The sequence below is a fragment of the Mustela erminea genome, chromosome 2 (assembly GCF_009829155.1).
Source record: "Mustela erminea isolate mMusErm1 chromosome 2, mMusErm1.Pri, whole genome shotgun sequence".
NCBI classification, from domain to species: domain Eukaryota; kingdom Metazoa; phylum Chordata; class Mammalia; order Carnivora; family Mustelidae; genus Mustela; species Mustela erminea.
The window spans coordinates 98989516-99003756 of record NC_045615.1 but is presented as its reverse complement, the minus strand read 5'-3'; the positions used below and the strand labels follow the sequence as shown (position 1 = coordinate 99003756).

Genomic DNA, 14241 nt, shown 5'->3' with positions numbered 1-14241 from the left:
CACTAGAGCCACCACCCAGTAATGTCAGACATTCTGAGCTCTCACCTGGACAAGGCTCCTGTCCATCACTACACCACACAAAACCTGGGACTGGGGGCCAGCCGTCTTAATGTCCTGTAAGTTCTGCTCCCGGATCTGAGGATGCAAGAAGGAGAAACACACATCAGCAGTACAGAGAAGCCCAGCTGTAACTTGAAGTCCCTCTGTCTGTGCAGGGGGGGGCCTCTAGAGTCCCACCCAAGCTGCACCTCTGCTCTGTCCCACCCCTCAGGACCCCCTCATGGCCACAGTGACTGTCTGATGGGGCCAGTCCCACCTGTTTAACCATTAGTGAGTCTAAGAGGGGGGACTGGGCCATTCCTGACTTTCTGCACCTCTAGATGGTTTTAGTAGGCACAGATCTCTCACCGTACTCGTTGAGGGGACTATCCCCCATGTGCCCATCATATAGTGACACTGTGAACATGGGGGGAGCCCACGTTCTGACACAGCAAACATCCACAGCTCAGCGAATGAATGCTCAAGCAGAGGGCCAAAGGTTGTTCTGGCTGGAAACAGGCTCTCTAGCTTCCAGTTCTGCCCGGCTCTGTGAGCAAGCAGTTCCAGCACCAGCAGCCCGATCCGTCTGCTGCTCGCGCACCTGTTAGCGCAACAGCAGAAGCAGAGGAAAGACACAGCCTTGGCTACCAGAGCGGTGGCAGCAGAAGCCCCAACCCCACCCCAGGCAAGTGCGCCCTGCACCCCAGCCCACCCGCCGCCAACTCGGCCTCTTCCTGCTACAGTTTCCATCCAGGGCTGATGACCACTGGTACGTACCTTGTTCCTCATCTCCTGGACCTCTTTTGGGTTAGTGTTCAATGGGACAAACAGGTTAGGGACAGCAGAGGTGGAGGTTCTATGTCCATCCTCTTTAGTCCACTGCAAATATCAAGAACAAGTGAAAAGTCAGAATGGAGACAACACTCTATGAGACCACAGCATCCAATCTGTCCACCGTGTCTCACACCTGGTCATGCATGAACATCACAGAGAATGAACCAATGACCACACCTCCTGTCACGGCACCAGGGGAATCGGGGCAGGGCATGTGCAAACAGGAACCCAGGTCATGACCGACCAGCACAGGCCCTCCAGAACACCCCTCAGAAAACTCAGGCGTGGCACAGGCAGGCAACCGAGCTCTGCTCCGGGACTCCCGCAGACCAGCTGGGGAAGGGGGACCCTTCAGAGCACATTGGTTCACTGCCCTGAGAGTCCTCAACGCCAAAGCTGCTGGAAGCATGAGATGGCAGGGTCATGAAAAGCGATGTGATGTTGCCACCCAGGTGAAGGGAAGGGCCGTATCGTGAGGCAGGAGTGGGCATCACCAAAGTTTGGCACAGAAATAAACTACAGCATCAGAATGCACAACCGGCATAGCTCGTGTGAATCACCATGTGACCATGTGCACGGTGGCCACCAGCGGTAGAGTTTGGTGATGTCGAGTATTTTCTATAACTTCATACTTCAGAGTGTTACAAAAATATCCCAAACAAACGGGAAGCGCTTCCTGAGTTCTCGCTCGAAGGCCACTTTGGTCATCAGTGCATAGCGTCTGCCACGCTTTCACCAGCCAGTTTTGGTATCGCCAATCAAATATGAGGTTTTTCATTGGATTCTCATTCGCAGGCATGGGTGAGCACTGAGCAGTGAAACAAGGCCGGCAGTGTTATGCCTTTCAGGGTACTTTCAGGAGGCAGTCGGGGAGCCAGAAACCATAAGGCTTCAAGAAAGCAACACAAGTGGCAAGAGCTTAGCCGCTGCGAAGGGGAGTGTGGGATGGGCGTGAGCTGCAAGGTACTCACTGACGGTTATCTTCTCAGATAAAAACAACTCCAGCTCTTTAGTAAACATAGCTTTTAGTAAAAAACATTAACCCAATAACCTCAGAAGCTTGAATACGTCTGAAACTTAAGAACAGTGACCATGAGTTCACATACCGACCTGGGAGCAGCGGCCGGAGCCTGAGCTACCCTGGAGCGGGGAAGCCCCACACATTGCCACTGAGCCAGGTCTCCCCATCAGTGTCATGTGCACTGCCTCAAGGACCTCACGGCAGTGCATGTGTTCTCAAGCCAACTGCAAATAAAATGTACAGCTGCCACTACACGGGCACTTTGGAAAACCTCACCACAGCCACTCGGCACTACATATTTCTGTCAGCAGTGGAAAGGTGGTTTTTAGGCCCACCCCCTTTAACAAGCAAAATAAAAAAAAAAAAAAACGAAACAAAAGAAACTTGAAAAGAAAAAAAGAGGGAGAGGGAGAGAGGGAGGATAGAGGAAAGAGGAGACGGGCTCAAATGCTGAGCCCTGCCACGTGCGCGCGGAGTCTCTGCCCACATGACCCGTCCGCTCAGGAGCACAGAGACTCTCACCACAGCCACCTGCGGAAGACAGAGCTGTGTTCTTTGGAATAAATCTATAAAGTAAAAACACTGTTATTTGGGGAACAGAAGGCCCTGCCAGGCCCGCTGAGCTAACGTCACCTGGACTCCTACAGAACGTGGCATGCAGAGAGGAGTCCACCCGGCCCCTGACTCTTCACAGGACCCCATGCCGGGGGCCTCCCTAGTCTGTGGCCTGGGAGCCACCCAGCTGTCTGCGGCTGGCTGAGGGGGCAGTGAAAACCAGTCCCCACAGGGCGCGAGAACCAGGCCAGCGAATACCTTTCAGGGCCGTGCTTGCCCCTCCTGGCACAAAGCACGCCGACAGGGTCTGTCGCGGGTGCCTGCAGGTGGCCTGCGCTGCACTTGGGTCATGCCACACCCAGCAGGAGTCACACGACTCACCACTATGGCCGTCTACTCACATGCAACAGTCCATGCACAAGGCAGCTGGCTTAGAGCATTCGGAGGCTTTGGGACAGCGAGCAGGGCACAAGGCTAACTAGAGAGGACAAGGTCAGCAGAGGAAACGCCCATGAGACAGAGTAAACTGCTTAAGACAACACTGGAGACTCGAAAGCACAGACTGCAGAGACTATGTGAAATCACTGGAGATTAAGACACCACGATCACAGCTTGAGACCAAACTACCATTTTGTGCAAGAAGTTTTATGACTCCTTCAATACAATTTGAGTTAAATGGCAGCTCCAACTTGTAGGTTAGCACGTGTGAGTTACTCAGGATCTCTGCTGCGTGGAGCTACTGAAGGACAGATCTTAAGCAGTTTCAAGCAGACAGATTTAGTTGAATTACAGCTGATGCACAGAGCAGATTCTGGTTTGGGCTAAGGAAGGTTAATGAGGAAGGTTTGCTTTCAGTCCGGGTCGGGGGACTGGATTCCCAAAGCCTCCGAAGCCCCAGCTACCCACTTGCTCTACGTCATCTAACTATGAACAGTAAGGTAGGCACAGACCAAGCAGTTGGTAATACAGCTTGGCACGCAGACACCGGACGAGAGAGACTGCAGCAAGGGTTTCACGCGATCGTGTGTAACGTTCGTCCACACCTTAGTCTTCGACTTGGGGCTGCTTCCGTTCTGCCCCTCCTCAGAAGCATCGTCACCCCGGCCAGAGCTCAGCCATCTTGTCTTCTCCCGCTGCTGCTTCTGAAAACTGTGTCTGAGAGGGGAGCAAGTGCCCGGGTCCCCGTCACCAGCGAAGGAGTAACCTGTGACACTTGCAGGAGCCTCCACATCGCTGTGTTTTTTAGATTTCTCTCTCAGAGCAGGGTATCGGTAAGGGTAGCCAGTTCTGTAACCCTAGGGGCCAAAGAGACAGAACGACAGTCACCATTCCAGATCTCGACACAGTGTCACCTCGGAAGACTGTGTGGAAAGCCCTAGAAAAGCTGGGCACGCATGCACCTAGCTGTTGGCTGGCAGAGACACAAGGACTGACACCAGAACTCTGAAAGCAGCACTGCTCCTAACAGCCCCAGACCAGAAAGAGTGAGCAACACCTGAGCAGGCCAACTGAGGGACGTCCACACAATGAACTAGGGACCTGGAACCCGAGCAAATACTCCAGGACCGGGGGCGACATTAGAGGGAATCTCACAAAAATGATGTGGAGTCAAAGGAACCAAATGGGAAAGAACACACTGTATTCTTCCATTCATAAATAGGACAAAAAGAGGTAAAACCACGGTGGCAGTGGTCACCCCTGGGATGGGTAAGTGCCTGAAAGGGACACAGGGTCCTGAGGTGCTGCTGGGGTGTTTTGTTTTCTTTTATTTGTTTTAAAGGAGGCTCCTCACCCAACACGGGGCTTGAACTCACAACCCTAAGGTCAAGCGTCCCATGCTCCAGTGACTGAGCCAGCCAGGCACCCCGGTGCTGCTATGTTCTGACCTGAGAACTGGTTAGGCAGTGTGCTCGGTTTCAGACAGTTAATAAATTCAATACTTAAACACGGCTTACCTGCTGCTGGCTAGAGTACAGGCTGTATTAATTAATACTTAGCTTTTTGTTTACCTTTTAGGATAAAGTTTAGATACTGTCACAATCTTTGGGGAAGGTCAAAGGTTCCTGACAAAACTGCTTTACTTTTGAATGTAACAACGCTCAAGTTGAACCTTCCATTCTGCCTCATAACCACTCACTAAGGGCATTACGACGGGGCCCTGCAGGTCACCTCAAGAACACACTGTCATAGCACTGGGCCCGCATGCTGGACTGGCCTGTGTGTTGAGTTATAAAGACACTCTCCCCAAGGCAAGTGTGACGTTCTTACTCCTAACCAGTGCTTAGCACCTGGTGGCTGTGGCATACAGACTTCATGATGACCCCATTCCACAGCACACCAGCCCCCACCTGCCTGCTGTCAGCTCCTCCCTCCTGGAGCTCGGCAGGACCTAACTGGCTTCTAATCAGCAGAATTTGGCAAAGGTGATTGGATGCATTACTTACGAGTGTAGCACCCATCTTTTTGTTGTTGTTTTTAAGATTGATTTATTTCAGAGAGAGCATGCACACAAGAGAGCGCCTGAGTGGGAGGGGCAGAGGAAGAGGAAGAGAGAATTTCAGGTAGACCCCGTGCCAACTGCAGAGACTGACATGGGACTTGATTCCACCACCCTGAGATTGTGATGTCACTGAGCTAAAACCAAGAGTTAGGAGCTCAACCAACTACACCACCCAAGCACCCCAAGTATGGCACCCATGCTGAGAGAGTCTCTCTGTCCATCACTGACTCTGGAAAACCAAGCTGCCAGGACTCTTACAGCTGTTAGGAAAATCAATCCTGCCCACACTCCCAGGGACCCTAGAAGTGGATTCTCCCCCACCCAGCCTTCTGATAACATCCAGTCCTGGCTGACACGGTGACTACAGCCTTCCTTGTGAGACCCTAAGCCAAGAATCTGGTTCAGCCAGCTCCTGACCCACAGCTGCATGTCTGGACCAAGTCATTCACAGCCACAAAGGAACAGGGAGTGACCAGAGAATCAGAGGCTGGTCATGCAAGAGGGGCCACGGCTGGTGCTCTGCCTGCCGAGGAGCTTTAGAATCCTTCATGTTTCTCCCAATTCTGTCCTGTAAGACGGAAGGGGAGGAATTTGCTCCCTTTGGGTGCTCCTCTTCCTTGGAGACCACTTTCATTACCAATCATTCCTTTACTACGTTCAAAAAACGGTGGGAACAATCCCGAAACGAAGTCATCAGTCGGTGGCTGTTTGTTTCCCCCACCGCTGCCCTCAGGAAGACAGGCAAGTGTCCACCCCGCAGCATTTCCACTGCTGAGCGTGCCACTGAGGACGCTGAGTGCTAACCACTCGGTGGTGAAAAGGCCACCTTCAGCAAAACACGGTTCTTAACAACTGCAGTGTCTTCTTCCTCAGGAAGACACCTAAGTAGTCACCATGACTCCAAGATAAACCACTAGAACATCACAAAACCTTATCCTCAGAGGGTACGGTTTCTTATACTTCCCCTTTAAATGCTACAGTCCTAAAATGAGAAGCAATCCTCAGGCCTCAGACCTGCTGTAGGGCAGTGGCTTACAGCTGAACATAAGGATTCCTTCCTTCTTTGACAAGCTGGTATTACATCTTGGTTTTTCAGGGAAGCAATTTAGCATTTCTTCTAACTCTATGTTCAAATAGGTCTTAAAGTATGAGAATCTTCAACTATCATGTACCCTGCTCAATTACGGGCAAACATGCATGGTTAATCAAATGCTACACTAAAATGTGGACTATTAGCAGCGGCCTGGATGACTCAGTCATTAAGTGTCTGTCTTCAGCTTGAGTTGTGGTCCCAGGGTCCCTCTCAGCAGGAAGCCTGTTTCTCTCTCTCCCACTCCCCCTGCTTGTGTTCCCTCTCTCACTGTGTCTCTGTCAAATAAATTTTTTTAAAAATGACAATAATCAGGACACTTGGGATGCTCAGTAGGTTAAGTGTCTGCCTTTGGCTCAGGTCACAATCCCAGAGTTCTGGGATCAAGTCCTGCATTACTGGGCTCCCCACTCAGTGGGGAGTCTGCTTCTCCCTCTCCTGTTTCTCCCTCTCCGGTGCCCCTTCCCCTGCTTATATGCTCTTGCTCTCCCTGTCAAATAAATAAAATCTTTTTTAAAAAATTACAATAACGGGATGCATGGGTGGCTCAGTGGGTTAAAGCCTCTGCCTTCGGCTCATGTCATGATCCCAGGGTCCTGGGATCGAGCCCTGCATCAGGCTCTCTGCTCAGCAGGGAACCTGCTTCCCCCCCCCCCCCCTGCTTGACTCTCTGCCTATTTGTGATCTCTCTGTCAATAAATAAATAAGTTAATTAATTTAATTTTTAAAAATGAATTTAAAATTTTAAATTAATTTTTTTTAAATGACAATAACGACTGTGCGACCATGTGTAGTAAGGACACCGAATACCACACCCTTGTAACAAGCACTTCAACGATTCATCTTTCATCCTTCCTCTCCCTCCTCTAGCAAATTAGAGTTATTGCCTAATTCTGGTTTCTCTCCCTCTTTGAGAAGGCACTGAGCACACAACATGTGGTGGGCTGGCATTCTCCATTCTTAGTCCTTTCTCCTATTCCCTGCCTGACTTCAGGGTCACAGAGCAGTGAGACATTAGAGTGCCTGCCAGGAGAAGAGAAGAAGCCACCCCAGCACTCTCTGCCTCGTCAGGCCCCTTGGGGGAACCTGCTGCCCAGTGCTGACACCTGAGCCACCACTGCCCCTCCCACCTAATGCCAGCTGCTTCTTTTATCTCCTTAGTGAGCTCTGTTCCTCCTCTTGCTCCTCGTGACCTGGGCTGTGCCCTGTCTCCACCTCTGCAGCCCTCATCATGCCCTGTCAGAACTCAGATCCCAAACGCTCAGCTGCCTCTAGCATTGTGCGTCCATCTCCCTAGCTAGATCATGCACTCCTTGTGTTCTATTAGTGGCTAGAGGCTCAAGAGCAGCTGGTCAGTTAATGCAATCCATCTTTACGGGGCCAGTGAATTCAGGAGTTATGGAAGATTCTGCTTTCTCTGTTCATTCCGCCCTGACTAAACAAATCCAGCCCGAGGACACTTCACACACTGAATCTGATACTCTTTCTGTTCCAAAATCTTTAAGGAAGTTAGACTTCCTGCCTCCTGAGGCCACCCGCCCCACCTGTGCCCTGGTCCAACAGTCCTGTTAGGCTAGAATGGGCCCCACGAGCCCCATAGGCCCCCGTGCTGCCATTGACAGCACCCGCCACAGCTAATGGCAGCACACGGGGCCGGGGGGGGGGGGGCGCTCCACCTTGCTACGCTAAAGCTCCCCCAACCCCCCCACCCCCCGGCCTGCTTGTGGGAGGTCGGGCGCTGCTAACTGCTGCTCCAGGGCCAAATTGTCCACTTCTGAGCAGGCATGCTCTCTGCTCCTGTCCCCACAAAGGTGACTCCTTTCAAACAATAAAGGAACACAAGCAACCCTCCCTATTTTATTGTGACTTAGCTTAGGAGTTCAATTGCCCTGGTGCTTCTTCATGACTTTTGAGGGGAAGGCATTCACACACTGCGTGAAGACAGCAATTTCACTTGCTATAAAAACACCGACATTGCTGCTTTTGGAACAGAAGCTTTATTGTCAGGTGGTAACAATGATCTTACCAGATTATCGAGCATCCGCATAAGGGCTTCAAACTCCTGCTCGCCAATCTGCCACTTAGGAGGTGAGCTGGTACCCTCCCCTCCTGGGGACTCCGGGGAACGGGATTTGGCTTTGTACTTGCCAGGATCCAGGAGGACTAAGTTGTCCGGCCCTCCTGCACTGGCCAGAGTTCGAACCTTTTCCAAAACAAGCAAATAGTACCGTTTGAGTTTCTTGCCAAGGACAAAAGGATCAGATCAGATAACGACAAGAGATGACTCAAACAGAAATGTAGGTCTCTGACGAAACCAAGCCATCAGAGTGTAAGAATTAAAAACTGAAGGATGGACAGAGACAGATAACCCACACATAAAGTCATTTTCAGAAGTTCTTCATTAGCAAAACAAAGATACTGGGTCCTCATGCTTGGAGGAGAAACGGGGAAACAAAGCCCCTTTTAAGGCTGTATGAAGGAGCCTGGGGACTGCAGTGCTGCCTAGATGAAGTTAAGGTTCCAGTGGGGAGAGCACAGACTTGGGATTGAACACAGCTGGCTTGGTGCCGCCCAGGCAAGTGTCTCCCTCTCTGTACCTGCCTCTACGAACAGGGCCATGAGGGGCAAACGAAATAACATGTAAATGAAGCACCTGATATGGCGCTGGCACACACTAGCATTCTGTAAGTGATGGTGACATCTGTATTTGAATAACAAACACTAGAAATGAAAAGCCCAATAACCATTCACCAACTTAAATCGGTAAAATGGCATTTGCTCTGGTCAGTTTCCAAATCCACTAGCTCACCTCAGGCAAAGAGATGATGCAAAAACTCATTCCTACTAAACTTAAGTATCAAAAATCTGCAAGAACCCTGCAAACGCCAAAATAAGTCATAGCCTACAGAAACTGGTCCCCGCCCACCTGGATCTCACACGCGACCACCAGATTATGGATGTAGTAGAAGGCCTCCTCAACACTCCCTCCGACTGACACGAGCCCGTGATTCCGGAGAATAAGAACCTGTAGGGAGACACGAAAGCTCGAGGGAGCTACACAAGAAGACAGCTTACTCTGACTTTTTTCTTCTTTCCTGCACAATTTAAATACCAGATTAGATGCCTACTGACCTTGCTTTTAGGCCCCAAATTTTTCTGAATTAATACTTTTTCCTCCTCCTCAACCAGAATCCCATGGTAATCATGGTAAGCCACTTCTCCAAGGGAAAGCGCCTCCGGGGAGATTGGCAAGAGGCCACATTTCATCGCTGAGACCTAGAGAACAAGCAGTCACCATGAATGAAGACAAATCAACAGTCACACCTTAATGACGTGGCAAACGCTTTCCTCAAAGAAATAAAAAGGGGAACATATTTTATTTTGTTCTCTTCTCAGAAAGAAATGAACCTATGAACTTAAGATGAACTTTACTTCTGGGGCTTACTACAGATGGACACTTAAAAATCAAAGGCATCGCAATGCTGGGAGAGCCTCAAAAGAAATTCCACGTCTTTCTGGACTTCTCCCACACTGATCATAATGCTATATGAGCTCAGGCTTCCTCGCAAGATGAGCCCGGCCCTACTGCAAGGTATGACAAGGGCTCCCTCTGAGTGAGCCATGACCCTGCAAAGAGAAGGTTTGGACATGCTGAAAGGTTCTGACCCACTTGTCATCTCAGGCTGTAGGGGAGAACGAAACGTGAGATGTAGATAAGAGCCAATTTCTGAAGTTTAGAATAATTATGCTGTATAATTTCTCTTCTATTGCAATAAAACAATCCTAAGTGTTCATAAAGCCCTTAATTTCCTTAATGTTCCCAAACTGACTTTGGAATGTGCTAATTTTTAAGGATTTCTACCTCAACTAACAGGCTCCAAAGATTCCAAGAGTATCCACAAGGGCAACAACTGTTCATCTAAAAGACGCCACCACAAAAAAGGTAGCAACGTCACATTTAATCTCTCTCACGGCATCAGCCTTCCTAGGAGAAGAAATTTCCAAGTGAAGTGATCTGGTATGTTTTAAAATAAATTATACAGGGGCTCCTGGGTGGCTCAGTGGGTTAAAGCCTCTGCCTTCGGCTCAGGTCATAATCCCAGGGTCCTGGGATCAAGCCCCGAGTCGGGCTCTCTGCTCAGCGGGGAGCCTGCTTCCCCCCCCCCCCCCCACCCCTCTGCCTGCTTCTCGGTCTACTTGGGATCTCTCTCTCTGTCAAATCAATAAATAAAATCTTTAAAAAATAATTATACAGTATGCTGTTTATAACCATATTTTTAAAAGTACTCGCTAATAGTTCATTAAAATGCATGGACTTTTTGTGGCTGGAAGAGCACGCTTTTGTTTTTTAGAAAAAATTTCAGAAAATGATAGCTCTACTAAAACTCTTATGCTGACATCTAGAACCACATATTCAAAGTAAAATAACTAAGCCAGACAGATCAAACATTCATTGAAACAATCCAATACACATGACATTAAAACATCAGGTAAACATTCAGCATTACTGAATCCACGAGGTTATGGTGTGGTAAAAGTTAAGTCCAAAAAGTCATTAGAATATACAATCGGTGATAAAAAGCCAATTCTGGAGAGTTGAAGCGTTTCACTGTCACATGATCATACTAACAACCAGCATGTTCAGGCTGGGAGGTCTGGCCCGTGGGCACAAGAAGGGCCCAGGCTTGTTGACTGTGCTGGGGCGGGCTCTGGGGAAGCTCCGGGCTCAGAGGCCAGGTCTCCCAACAGCTTACAAGGTCTGTGCCTTCCTCTTGTCACAGCCGTTCCTCCTCTCCTTCCTATCATGATCCAGCCCCGGCGTCTGCTGGCTTCCAGCAGACATCTAGAGGCTTCCAGGCCTCAACCACCCCCTTCTCACATCTGCCACCCCTATCTGGCACCCCAGGGACCATGAGCAGGTCCAGGCCTCCTGCATCCCTGTAGCACTACCCTGAGACCACTGCATCCTCCCCCTGCAGCCTGTCTGGCACCCCCCACACACCCTCTTCACAGACAAGGAGTCTGCTTACGGCCCTCCCTCTGCAGCTCCCAGCAGTCTTCCCCACACTGAAGTCTGACCTCACCCCCAACACACTCCAAGTTTCTGTTAAGTCTAATGGACACTTTCAGATTCACACAGGTTTTCCAAAACTAGAGAGTGTATAGACCCCTTAAAAGGAAAAAAAATTCTTTTAAGAAAGTAAACTTAGTCAAAGACTTTTTCTACTCCACAAAACCAGGCTTATTGACTTGTTGCCTCAAGAGAGCACAACTATGAGGACACGTGAAGCGCCCCCCGCTCCACAGCTTTCACTCCGATTCGCTCGGGGAGCAGCACACTCACCGCAGCCCCTGCCGGCGTGTGGATGTGCACCACGCACTTGACGTCTGGTCGCGCAGCGTAGATGGCAGAGTGTAACACAAAGCCAGCCTGGTTTACTCCGAGGTTAGTACTTCCACGATCTACTATCTCTCCTTGTATATTGACTTTAACCTGAAAATAAGCAAAAAAAAATTTAAGATGTCAAGAGGATTTCAAATGACCCTTCCTAGAAATTATTTCAGCCAAAGTTTAAAGTGTTTATAACTAATTCTAAAGCTTTTTTTTTCTGAGTTTATCACACAAAACACAAACTTTGTCCTCTTTCTTGGGTTTTATGTCTCATGGGATTAAAATGTATTTAATTATCAACTATGACCTAGACACACATGACACCCAAGAGGAAAAGGATATTCTTACCAAACTGGATGCAGTCACTTCACTATAGAGAAGTCCAAAGGGAACAATGAGGAAATGTTCCTGCTCAGAGCTCACTCTGGTCTGTAAGGAAAATTGCTGAGTCAGCTCAAAAATCCAACTGAAAATATTCACATCTCTTTCTATACACAAACTCACAGGTTTATTGTGCGCATTCTGTGAGCTATGCAGGAAAGCCCATAGGTACAGCGTCTGTCACGGAACTACAAGGACTGGAAGCTTCCATCATCATACTGTAGTCACGTCTCGGGTATATAACATGCATCCTGGTCGCATTCATGACAACTGACTTCATAAAGAGGAAACCTGGTGGCTACCAAATCAGCACCACATGCAGAAAGACGCCACTCCTCAGGCATATCATGGTGGAAACCAAAACTTACTTTTGTCCAAACAGACTTTGTCTTTAGTGCTCAAAACCTCATATAATTGGAATCATACTGCATTTTTCAGTGACCTTTCTTCCTCCACATTATTCCTGAGATTCCTCCACATTATGATACTCATATACTGGATGAATACACAACAAATGTGTCCATTCTTCTGTCAATGCCCATGGCTCCTGTTTTGCTACGTAACCCAGTGCTGGGAACGTTCTTGTACCTGTCTCCCAGCATACATGGTCAGGTTTTTTCAGAGACACTAAATTATATCCAAAGGACCTAATTAAATGTACACTCCTTCCAGCAGGGTATGGGAGCTCTGTGCTTCTACTGCCATCTTCTTTAAAAATTACAATCTAGGGGTACCTGGGTTAAGCACCTACCTTCAGCCTAGGTCATGATCCCAGGGTCCTGGGATCGAGCCCCACACAGGCAGCCTGCTTCTCCCTCTCCCTCTACCCATCCCTCCCACTCATGCTCTCTCTCTCAAATAAATAAAATCTTTAAAATTAAAAAAAAAAAAATTCTGAGGGCACCTTGGTGGCTCAGTGGGTTAAAGTCTCTGCCTTTGGCTCTCTGCTCAGCGGGGAGGCTGCTTCCCCCTCTCTCTCTGCCTGCCTCTTTGCCTATTTGTGATGTCTGTCAAAAATAATAAAATAAATCTTAAAAAAGTAAAATAAAATGACTTTTAAAAGGCAGTGGGGCAATTCAGGCAATTCTGAATTCGCAGAATTGCTTTGTGGGTATAAATATATAACTTTCCAATTTCGATTTTTCAGTCCAATTGTGTCAGCGTCAATTACAATCCACAATGCAGACTCTTCTCTGTCTCTGATTTCAGTACATGAAATCTGGCTCCAGGTTCTGTTCTGTCCCACTGGTCTGTCTCTTCCTTTGCCCAAAGCACACTATTCTAATTACCATCACTTTATAAGATGACAGTCGGTAGGAAAAACTCCTTACTTACTTCATCTTAGCTACTCTTGAACTTTTTGTCAAGAGTATAAATTTTAAAAGCATGCTATCAGGTTCCACATTAAAAACCTACTACAAAGCCAATAACAAGCTTCCCTAACACCATGCAGACCTTGTGTGTACAGTTACTAGCTGTAGACACTGTATGCTCTCTTGCTTATAATGACTTCTCATTTCTTCACATGATCTTTGTAACGTTGTTCATAGCATACAACATTCTCTCAAACTGGTGTTAATAATGGGGCCACATCCCACCTACTCCTGGATATTTAGACTCAAATTTTATTATAAAGAATACTAACAGTTTTTCTTCCTTGACTTAAGAGCCTAGCAAATCTAGGGATACCTGGATGGCTCACTCGGTTGGGCGCCTGGCTCTTGCTTTTGGCTCATGTAATGATCTCAGGGTCCTGGGATGGAGCCCTGTGATGGGCTTCCACTCAGTGCGGAGTCTACTTCTCCCTCTTCCTCTGTCCCACCCCCTGCTCATGCTCTCTCTTGCTCTCTCAAACAAAATGCATCTTCCCAAAAAAAAAAAAAAAAAAAAAAAAACCTATCAAATCTACATATTTTAATAGAAAAAGCTTAAAATATACAATTTTCTGAGTCTGAAGCAAAAAAGGAAAAAGTGCTGGGGCACCTGAGTGGCTCACTTTGTTAAGCATCTGACTTGTGATTTGGCTCAGGTTATGATCTCAGTGTTGTGAGATCGAACCTGCATCTGGCTCCATGCTGGGTGTGGAGCCTGCTTGAGATTCTCTTTTTCTCTCCTTTTGCCCCTCCCCACCACATGCGCACACATGCAGGCGCGTGCTCTCTCTCTCTAAATTATAAAGGCGAAAGTACTAAATATAGGTGTGAAGTAAACAAGAGCAGAGAATATCTGCAAGAAAGTTTCCAAAGGGCTGGTGCCACCCTCACTGCATATGTTCCTACACACCTGGTGCCCCTTGTCTGTCCAGAAGGACTGAGCACTCACATCGAAGATTTTAAGGTCACTCCCTAAAAACCAAAGACACCCAACATAGCCTCTCTGGTAAAGATCTACACCATGTCCCAGAAGCATAGCACACTGGCCACAAAGGT

General features: G+C 48.3%; 1 protein-coding gene across 9 annotated transcripts in view; it reads right to left on the bottom strand.

Annotated features, from left to right (window-relative positions):
- Positions 1–14241, bottom strand: part of ADD1 (adducin 1) — an 82561-nt gene that overhangs the window by 11896 nt on the left and 56424 nt on the right. For 5 of the 9 annotated variants that reach the window (XM_032333643.1, XM_032333648.1, XM_032333649.1 and 2 more), the window contains exons 5-12: positions 11780–11860; positions 11384–11533; positions 9172–9315; positions 8966–9064; positions 8066–8242; positions 3400–3744; positions 817–918; positions 46–135 (exon numbers count right to left, since the gene is read on the bottom strand). In XM_032333643.1, the coding sequence (XP_032189534.1) occupies positions 46–135; positions 817–918; positions 3400–3744; positions 8066–8242; positions 8966–9064; positions 9172–9315; positions 11384–11533; positions 11780–11860 (1188 nt within the window). The remainder of the gene's footprint in view (positions 1–45; positions 136–816; positions 919–3399; positions 3745–8065; positions 8243–8965; positions 9065–9171; positions 9316–11383; positions 11534–11779; positions 11861–14241) is intronic. The other 4 variants (XM_032333646.1, XM_032333651.1, XM_032333647.1 and 1 more) reach the window with 1 other exon arrangement.